The sequence below is a fragment of the Rattus rattus genome, chromosome 9, assembly GCF_011064425.1.
Source record: "Rattus rattus isolate New Zealand chromosome 9, Rrattus_CSIRO_v1, whole genome shotgun sequence".
NCBI lineage: Eukaryota > Metazoa > Chordata > Mammalia > Rodentia > Muridae > Rattus > Rattus rattus.
The window spans coordinates 82,684,247-82,695,057 of NC_046162.1; the positions used below are offsets into that span (position 1 = coordinate 82,684,247).

At 49.7% G+C, this 10,811-nt stretch overlaps 1 protein-coding gene across 1 annotated transcript; it reads left to right on the plus strand.

Moving 5' to 3' along the window:
* Positions 1-9,681: 9,681 nt before the first annotated feature.
* Positions 9,682-10,178, plus strand: LOC116910094 (ubiquitin-like protein FUBI). The gene is given in 2 exon segments (XM_032913918.1): positions 9,682-9,840; positions 9,842-10,178. Coding segments are annotated over 2 exon segments (399 nt in total). The 5' UTR covers positions 9,682-9,735; the 3' UTR covers positions 10,136-10,178.
* The last annotated feature ends 633 nt before the right edge of the window (positions 10,179-10,811 follow it).

The following is a 10,811-nucleotide window of genomic DNA, read 5'->3' on the forward strand; positions in this document are numbered from 1 at the left end:
GGGGCCATGCTATCACCAAATGAAAGACAACAAAAGTGAAGACCAGGCTGGGTTGCCCAGAACACACAGCGAGTGCCAGGATTCAACCCTGAGTCTAAGAGCAGGGAAGGGAAGTACAGAGGATTAAACCCTTTCCAGCAAGATCGCATTCCACAGCATCCAGGCATCTGCTCGGAAGACTTGCCTCTCAACAGGGTGCAGACCAGTCTGGGTGTTGTCAGGCTTGCACAGACTGGTCATGCTCACTGAAGAAACAAGTCGTCCTTCCACTGAGACAGTCAGAGCATCCGGGCTTTAACGCATTCTACAAAGCTGAGGGTGTTGAAATTAACACGCAGATGAGAACGGGGTCCCTCAGTTTCTCAAGCTTCCTCAGACTCTGCTGTGCAAAGGAGCCAGCTTCTTAAATGCAGGTGACTCCTGTGTCCAAGGTGTGCCTGATGTCCATTTCTAACCAGCGGAAGGCGACGTCAGTGATGCTGTCAGCAGACCTGACTTCCAGAATCAAGGCTCTACCTACACACCTTTAATCCCTCACTCGGAGGGCAGAGGTGGGCAGATCTCTGTGAGTTCCTGGCCAGCCTGGTCCACAGAGTGAGTTCTAGGATGGCCAGTGCTACACAAAGAGACCCTGTCTGGAAACAACCCCCTCCAAAAAAAAAAAGCTCTCCCTGAACCTGTGTAAAGGGCCCCCACAGCCTGGCGCTGGGAACTCCACCTGACCGTGAGAATCTGCACCACCAGCTTTGTCCCTCACCCTGGCTCCTAGAGAGCAGAAGGCTTCCGCACTGGGTGTGGCTCATAAGCATTTCTTACAAAACACCTCCCCCAGCTCTAGGCTGAGCCTGGGATACCCGGGGACCCTTTCCCCCCTAATGACAGAAACCACAGCCTTTCTGCCTTAGGGCCCTGAGAGAAGACAAAGGAAGTGGAATTCATTCAGAGGAGTATCAGGCAAGGCATTCATTCCTACAATGGAAGGCCTTGAGAGATGCCTATTTCCTAGGTTCTGGACAGCAGCTAAGTCTCAGACAGCCAGGCCCAGGAGAATAACTGCTCAAATACATTTAGGCAGACTTTTTTTTTTTTACTTAAAAGGAATGGAAAAAAAAGATATTCACATTTCACATCTGCTGTGAGACCTAAGAAATCTAATTAAGAGCCGGAAGCCTCAGAGGAAGGGGTATGCTGTGGTCAAAGCAGGAGGGTAGAAACCATTTTTCCATGGTAATTCCTGCAGGCGGAAAGTGCCACAAGCAGCCAAATAGTTATAAACAGAACGTTCCCCCCTTCCCTGGTGACCCTCCTGTCTTGACAGCGTCTGCTGTTGTCCCTGGAGATTCTTGACAGAAGAGGCCAGTCCCCTTAGCGTCAGCACCAGTCTCTCCTGATCCAGTCTATGGCACAAGAATTGAACCAGTTGGGGTTGGGGATTTAGCTCAGTGGGAGAGCGCTTGCCAAGGAAGCGCAAGGCCCTGGGTTCGGTCCCCAGCTCCGGAAAAAAAAAAAAAAAAGAATTGAACCAGCTACTCAGGAGGCTGAGGCAGCAGGAAGACAGGTTCGAAAACAGCCTGGGACAACTTAGTGAGAGTCTGCCTCAGAATAAAAAGTAAACAATAGACTCCGAGGCAGATGACTTGCACAGCGCTTGCCTAGAGGGTGAGAAGCTCTGGATTCAACTTAGTTAAGTAGCAACAGAACAAAGGGATTCATTAAACAATTTGCAGTCAAAGGGTCTCCCATTCATTCAGAAGATTCACTCCCTTATTCAAAACACAGATTTCATGCCTGAAATCCCAACCCTGGGGAGGCTGAGGCAGGAGAATTGGTGCAAGTTGATGCCGGCAGAGGCTACAAGGTGAAACTGTGTCTCAAAAACACAAAAACACGGGCCAGCAAGATGGCTCGGTGGGTAAAGGTGCCTGCTGCCAAACCTGAAGACCAGAATCTCAGAACCCACATGTTGGAAGGAGGAAACCGACTCCCAAAAGTTGTCTTCTGATGTTCTCATGTCAGCTTATTCGTGTACACACACACACACACACACACACACACACACACACACACACACACACACACACACACACACGCAAAATCTTTAGAAGGAGAAGGAGAAGGAGACGGAGAAGGAGAAGGAGAAGAAGGAGAAGGAGAAATCCCAGCACTTGGGAGGCAGAAGCAGGTGGATCTCTATGAGTTCAAGGCCAGCCTGGTTTACAGAGTGAGTTTCAGGACAGCCAGGGCTACCCAGTGAAGCTTTGTCTTGAAAACGAATAAACAAAAAACAACAACAAATAAGTGTTTTAAAACAACACAAAATCTCACCTGAGTCCTGACTACACCAGCAGAATTTGATAGTCTAATGGACAGCAAGGTGCACTGAGGTCTGACAAGGGAAGCCACTCTCTGATGGCTTAGGCTGTCAAGCCTGACGGACAACTCCAAAACCAGCAGAAAGGTCTGTCTGTTGCTTCTTAGTCCCCAGTGTCTGCTGATCCCTCCATCGAGTTTCTCCTGGTATGGGCATGGCATCAGCTTTCCCCTCCTCCCACAAGGCTCCAGGTGGCGCCTCTTAGTTTATGCTTATGAAGAAAAGTTTGGAAAGTTCATGAGTGCCTTCCACCCCAACCCCAGCTGACGAAGGCCCTTTAAACAACACCAATTTGGCCAATTAATACACACGATGAGGAAGAGTCACAGAGATGTGGAGGAGTAGAATCTGCCATCAGATCTTGGTCCCAGTGTCTGGCCCTGAGTGAGACCCAGCAGGCTCTCCTGGGTGGGTGGAAATGGCCAGAGACCTTACCCATGGGTGCTCTTGTCCACACTCCCACCAGACCTGGAAGGCAGGCCCTGCGGTTGCCAGCAATGAACTGTACTCTAACAGACAGGATGCTGCTTCCTCAGACTAACTTGGGAACAAATGACAGATATGACAGCTTTCCTGGGGTTTTGTTTTATTTTAATTTATTTACCTTTATTTTATGTGCATTGATGTGTTTGCCTACATGTTTGTCTATGTGAGAGTGTTGAGCGTCAGATCTTGGAGTTACAAACAATTGTGAGCTGCTATTTGGGTGCTGGGATTTGAACCCAGGTCCTCTGGAATAGCAGTCAGTGCTCTTAACCATTGAGCCATCTCTTTGGCTCCAGTCTTCCTGTTTTTTATATATGAGGAGTATAACGATAAAATGTGAACGGGGAGAATTCTGGAACTGAGACACCCCCCCTCCCCCGCAAAGACAGCAAAGCCCGTGATCAACATTTTCCCGAAATCCACTAGTATTGCCACTCTCGAACAAGACTGATAGTGTAATCGCCTTACATTTGATGAATAGTTTTGTGGCTCTTTCTCTTCTCTTCCCTCTCTTCTTTTCTCCTCTCATTTTCTCTCCAACCCCCTTGCGGCCCCAAGTTTCTTTTCCTTCTGACTTCCTAAGTAGCCAGTGATGATCTTGAAATTCTGAGCCTCCTGCCTTTACCTCCCCAGTTCTGGTATAACCCACGTGTGCCGCCATGCTATGCTGTATATTAAACATGGTGTATGTTAGGCTACCAGTCTACCAACAGAGCTGCCTCCCAGCTCCGGTGTTGCACATGTTACATGTCTGATACTCAGCAGAGAATCTGCCTAGGTGGCTGTGGCTATCTTGATGCAATCAGCTTAGGACCCCCACACTACGGTGCCCAGTGTGACTTCCCTCTCTCCTTTCAACTGCACAGACAGCCGGTTGCCTGGAGACTGGGCACACTCTTCTGTTCACTCTTCCTTTCATTCACCAGCAGCAGGTCTGAAAACAGAGGCCTCCACGAAATATGCTTGGGGCCAGGGCAAGGGGGTGAGGAGAGGCAGGAGTGTCCTCTCCTCCCAGGCAACCCTCCCCATCCTCTCTGTCATCGTTTTCCTTCCCAGGTCTGAAAGGCCCAGCAAACCAAAAAGCTCTCACAGGGAACAAGGCCCCCTTTGAAAGCCAGTGTTTGCCTGGGGCTGCCTGCAGACAAGGGTTGCCATGGCCACTGTGCACCTTTGCCAGTCAAGCCCAGGCAAGCCCAGAAGAGCAGCTTAAGCCACCAGACACCCCACCTCTAACCCCTCCTAGGGGCCTAACTATTGTCAAACACACCTGCCCTGAGCCCCTATGGATGGTGGAAGGCGATAGTTGGGGAACCTCTAGACTGAAAACCTAACACGGAAAGGACCGGAAGATTGGGGCCCCTCCCTAAGACACCAAGCAGAAACATCAGGGCTTGGAGCCACCTTGCTAAGGAGTAGCTTGCCAGAGCCATACTGCCTGAGGACCTGCCCTCACTCCTGGGCCAGAGTCTGGCTGTGCTGCTAATGGGAATGACTTATTTATGTAATTCATTACCACTGAGGCCTGGATCCAAGAAAGGGGTGGAGGCCAGGCCCCAGCTGCTGAGGGAGGAAAGGGAGGGGCTGTCCTGGGGCTCAGTCTGGGCCTGGCAGCCACAGAGCTTGCTGCTGGAGACTGCAGGGACCAGAGGACAAAGGCAATGAGGAAAGGGGACAGGGCTGGACACTGTAGGCTCTGTGGGGCTCTTGATAGTGAGAGAGGCCAGAGAATAGCCCTGCCCTCGGAGAATGCAACAGAAGCAGAGGCCTACCAAACGTTGACCTTTAAACTGTTCTGTGCTCCAAAGGGCTTCTTCATCTAAAAATTAAATAAATAAATAAATACATACATACATACATACATACATACATACATACATACGTGCCAGGCAGTGGTGTGCACACCTTTAATCCCTGCACTCAGGAGGCAGAGGCAGATGGATCTCTGTGAGTTTGAGATTAACAGAGGGAGTTCCAGGACAACTAAGGCTACACAGTGAAACCCTGTCTAGAAAAACAGAAAACAAAATAACAAAACAAACAGCAAACCCCAAGCTCTGTAGCTTTAAGACAGAAATGCTCTCACGTCCAACAGGAGACCTCATATACTTGATGGAAAGGAAGAGTCTAGAAACTTCCAGAATTCTGCAGAATCATCCCTAAGATGCATCATGGAGGCTCCAGGGGAGTAGCAGGGAAACAGATGAGGTTTAGGATGACAGTGGCTGGAGTTAGCTCCTGAGACCAAGGCAATGTGTCCACCCCAGCACTAACACCCCAGACAGGGCCGGATTAATAGAAAGATCCTCACGTACAGCCTCTGAGAGGCCTGGGCTGCCTCTGTGATGGTCTCTCTATTCCTCTGCTCCTGCTCCTGCCCCTGCTCCTCCTGAACTGGTCTCGGTTTTCCTTTCCTTCCTCTACCTTCCCTTTCCCTTTCTATCTCTCCTGAATATCTTATACACCATGCTGGAACTCCCCGTAGAGATGAGGATGTATGAACTTGAACCTGTGCCTCTGCTTGCCCACGTATGTAGGGTTTCTGTTGTGAGGATCAAACCTGGAGACATGTACATATTAGCGAAGCACTCTCCTAGCCAAGCTACTTGGCTAGCCCTGTGGCCTTGGTTTCTAATAATAATATTAATGTTTCACTGAGCACCCATTTCCTGTGATCTTCACAATACCCCCGTGAGGAGGGGAGGAAACACTGACCATTAGGAAGTCTACCCAGGTCACATCACCCGCAAGTGAAGAACAAGGGTCCAAACCTAGCTGTTCAGTTTTTACCCCACTGGTATAAAAATGCTCAAACACAGAGTCTTTAAAGAGCAAAGCAAGCCCCAGAGGGGTGAGATGATCTCCTTATAGGTACACAGCCAGTTGGGGTAGCGTAAGGACAAGGACCAGCATGCTAAATCCGGACCAACATCCTCTCTCGGTCACACCATTTTAACCACAGAAACAGCTGTGTTTATGTAGGGGAGAGATACACATTTGCTCTCTGTTTTACAAGGTTGTGATCCAGTAGCCTATAAACCTGCCTTACCTCCTCCAGCAATAGCCTGGCTGGCCCTGGCCACCCGAACCCTACATCCTGTCCCATGACCTTCCCACAGACAGCTCCCATGCCTTGAGCAAGACTTTTCAGTTCTATCATATAACATTATAGACCTACCCACGCCCTGTTTGGGTAGTACAATGTCTCAAGGTTCTCAGTGAGGTCCCACCCCCACTAAACCAGCTCACACTGAAGTGATGATCCCTTAGAGTTCTCAGATCTTTCTGCCACATATTATCCAACCAACCCTATTCAACCTGGTCCAAGGAGGTAAGTCAGGCATGCTTCTGAGTACGTTCCCAGTACATGTCTCTACTGTGAGGATGCCTCCACCCCCATTCACAAGGGAAAATCCTGTAGTGATATCAGGCACCACACGACTATGTCTACAAATCACAGCTGATCGGACCAGCAGAAGGCAGACTCATGTGAGTCAATTAGATTCTTCCCCCAGGAACGTATTTGATTCAAGGTCCAGTCACTGTTTGCTCTCTGGTGACTAGAAAGAGACCAAGAGACCATGACACCAAATTCACATTCACAAAAGCAGGGAACACCCAGCAGGTACACCAGACAGAGGTGCCTTCCCCTCCAGGCACCCGGGAAGTCAGCTGTGCTTCCTGTTCTCAGTTCCTCGGTTCTCCCAGGACTTTGATAGCTCTGTTCCTTGTACTCAGGGACGTCTGAACCAAGACATAAGACAGACAGATCTTTATATCCCCATCACTGGTGCTAGGTCTGCTGAGGTGCCTCTGGCTAAGTTGCTCACCCAGTCACTGTGTTTTTCACTTGGACAGAAAGACAACACCTGCTACGTGGGCCCAGAAAGGAGGTGAGAGGTAGCACTGAAGAGTCCCATGGCAGGACTTTTAACAAAGTCCTTGGCATTGACATTCATTTACCAATGTCTTGTCTGGAACCCTTTTCCTATCCATATAGGGGAATGGTAGGACCAGCTCCCCATGCTACCTGATCAGCTCTGGTCAGGGAAGGGTGAGTAGAAGGAACAGGCCAGCTATGGTGGTCCACGCCTCTAACCCCAGTCACTTCAGAGACAAGCCAGATCACTGGTTCCGGACCAGTCTTGGATATAGAGTGAGTTTCAGGCCAGGCTGGACTCCATAGCAAGGCCCTGTCTCAAAAACAAAGCAAGGGCCTGAGCTAGCTTAGCAGGTAAAAGTGCTATAGCATGCTCATACACATACAGATACAAGTCATTTTAAAAAAAAAATGGGGAGGAGAGGACAAAGTCCCATTATGTAGTCCAGTCTGGCCTGAAAATTCTCTATGCAGCCAGGCTAGCCTTGAACTTGCAGATATTCACCTGCCTCTGCCTACTAAGTAAATGCTTCCTCCTCCTTCTGCCGCTCCTGCCATCACGTAGATGGTTCCAGGATCCAGAAGGAGTGGTCACAAGTCAGACTACCTCAGGCACATCAGGTTCTTCATGCGCAAAACGCCCTGGGAACCAGATGTGGTGTCACACCCCTTTAATCCCAGCACTTGAGAGGCAGAAAGAAGGTGGATGTCTGAGTTGGAAGGCCTGGTCTATATAGCAATTTCGGGAAGAGGCAGGGTTACATAGACAGACACTTTCAAAAAGCAACAACAAAAATCCACACCTCAACTGTGTCAAGCCAGTGGACGGGAGGGAGAGTTTGGTTATCCCTGAGATGCAGTCAGAGGCATGAAGCAATAGCCTGGACCCTCTGGTACATTTTCTCTGTTCCGTGGGATACTGTGTAAGTTTAATTGGGTAACACACATCTGTCTAACAAGTATTTGCACACCAATACCAGGTGCAGGGCATCCCCAAGCACACCAGCTACCCTGAGGAAGCCCCACATCTGGTGATCCACGGGGCCTGCTTGGGATACAAAGAAACAGCTCTCCAGGTGCAAAAGTATCACTTCCACCCAACTCCGGGCTAAGCAGAGCCTCAGACAAGCTAGCCACCCGGGGACAGAGAATGTTCCAGTGAGGAACTCCAGGAGGGTAGCTGCCAAGCAGTGGTTCACATTGGGTTTTCACACCTTGGGCTCCACCTACTTCCTTCTGCCAGCCTAGGACTGTGGTAGCCACAGAAAACACTCCCTTACCCCGCCCCAGGCACAGAAGGGAAGGGGAAAGCATGGAGGGGCATCCTGGAGACAACAGTAGGGCGGCAGGAAATAGGAGCTGCAGGACACACAGTTCATCTGTCTCCTCCCTCTCTGGATATAAGCAGTCTCCTGTGGAATTGTCTCCTGGCTTACTATGAAGTGGAAAAGTCCCCATCCTCTGAGCTTTTCTCCCTGTGTCCCACTTAGCAAAGCACCGGCGACCATCGCAATCAGCACTCTGCCAGGTGTCTGGCTGCTGGTGCTTTTTGTTATGCCAAAAGCAAGTTGAGAAGAAAGACTCTTAGGCAGGGTTGTCATATACAGTTACATAGGCTGTTCACATCACAAAGTGCCCAGCCAGAGGGACAGAGAGGGCTGGAACCCAGCCCACCATCTGCTTACCAGGCTAGGGACCCTGGAGGAAGGGGACCTTCTTCTAGCTGACCCAAAGGTGTATATCTAGCAAGGATTGGTGGTGGGTACAAGAGAGATCATTGTAATGACACTCTGAGTGTGTTTGGCATTTATTAGAATAAGAGTTTAAATCAAGGGGCCAGGAGTATGGCTTAGTAATGTGTTCCTACGGCATACTCAAAGCCCTGGGTTCTAGCCTTGGCACTCTATATGCCAGGCATTGTGGCACAAAGATTAATTGCAAAGATCCTTGATAAAGGGACACTGTCAGAAGTTCAAGGTCGACCTGGTGAGTCTGAGGTCAGCTTTAGCCACATAAGACCCAGTCTCAAAAATTCAAATAAAATCAAAGCCAGGCACACATCTTAAATCTCAGGAGACAGAGAGGCAGGTGGATCTCTGAGTTAACTTAGAGAACAGCCTAGTCTACACAGCAAGTTCTAAGACAGCCAGGGCTACATAGAGACCTTGTCTCAAAATAAACACACAAATAAACAAAAACAAAATAAATAAATGAATAAACAAATAAATAACACACACACATAAAAACTTAAACAAGCAAAATTCCACCCAGAAAGTAGGTGTGTTACTTGGACAAATTACTGCCTCTAACTTCAGTTCCCACATCCAAAAGGACAGCAGTCCCTGGCCACCGGATGGCATAAGAACTAAATTGAATTATATAAGTAAAAAAGTCTGAACAGAGCAGGTCTTCTTCCAGATGAAAGCTCTTTGCAGTAGCCACTGCTGCTGGCTGAGGACAGGAAGGAAACTGAAGCAAATGGAACACAGAGAAGAAGAAGAAAAAAAAGCAAGCGCTTTGGGAAATGTGTGACCAGTCGCAGGAGTCTACAAATGGCATCACCCTGCTAATGTTCCTGAACACCTGTGAGTTCTCCCAGCACCCTCCAGTCTCCTCCCGGGCACCCTTCTTATTCCCCTGGGGGTCTCATTCAGCTCTGAGCCTGAGGTAAGGTCACAGGTCACCATTCCACCGAGAGGTCAGAGAGAGTGGCTCAGAACAGGATGTGCGCCTCAGCCTGCCACAGCCAGATTACAGGCTGGGCAGGACACACGGAAGGCTGGCAGCTGGAGTCTGAGAGAGAACAGCATGTCCCCACAGACAGTCCAGAGAATCCGGTGCTGTCACAGAAGGGGTCTGCTGCCTTCATTGGCAGGGGGCGGGGTTGTTTATCTCCCAGAAAGTCAAAACTATTTTTCCATTGCCTAAGGAGTGTGCCATCGCTCTTTCTTGACTCCATCTTCGCGGTTGCAGCAGCGGCGTCCGCGGGTAAGTAGCCAACATGCAGCTCTTTGTCCGCGCCCAGGAACTACACACCCTCGAGGTGACCGGCCAGGAGACGGTCGCCCAGATCAAAGCTCATGTGGCCTCACTGGAAGGCATTGCCCCCCGAAGATCAAGTCGTGCTTCTGGCAGGCTCGCCGCTGGAGGATGAGGCCACCCTAGGCCAGTGTGGTGTAGAGGCCCTGACCACTCTGGAGGTAGCTGGCCGCATGCTGGGAGGTAAAGTTCATGGTTCTCTGGCTCGTGCTGGGAAAGTGAGAGGTCAGACTCCCAAGGTGGCCAAACAGGAAAAGAAGAAGAAGACTGGTCGGGCCAAGAGGCGAATGCAGTACAACCGACGCTTTGTCAATGTTGTGCCCACCTTTGGCAAGAAGAAGGGCCCCAATGCTAATTCCTAAGTCCTGTTGTGATCCTGCCACACTAATAAAGCCACTTTGCCCAAAAAAAAAAAAAAAAAAAAAAAAAAGTGTGCCATCATGAGGGGGTATTTTTTGTTCTTATTTCATGGTATTTTACTATTTTTATTGTATGTACATGAGTGTTCTGCCTGTTGTATATGTGTGCACCACACGTGTGCCTGCTGGCTGTGGAGGTCAGAGGCTGTGAATCCCCTGGAACTGGAGTTATGGATGGCTGAGAGCCAGCGTGTGGAGGCCGGGTCGTGAAGACAGGTCCTTTGTAAGAGTAACAAGAGCTCTTAACTGATGAGCTAGCTCTCCAGCCCTCATTTTGTTTTTCCACCCCTGACGGTTTGGTGTGTGGGTTCTGGGGACCAAACCCGGGTCCTCTTTAGGAGTCATCTTTCCATCCCTAGTCACTCACTTTCAATGACACTTTATCCCTTTCTCTCTAAGGCCCAGGGTCTCAGAATCCCACCAAGAGATCGTAACACCAAGGGCGGTAACAGCGGGAAGCTAAGGGTCTTTCCGAGGCCTCTGGAGGGACTGCATCCTGGCCAGGAGTCACCAAGGCCTAGGCATCTGTCTAGGTGACAGACACAGACAGCTTCTGGCTTCGGTCAAACGCCATGTCACCGGAACTCTTTCTTTTCAAGGACAAAAACTAACAGGATGA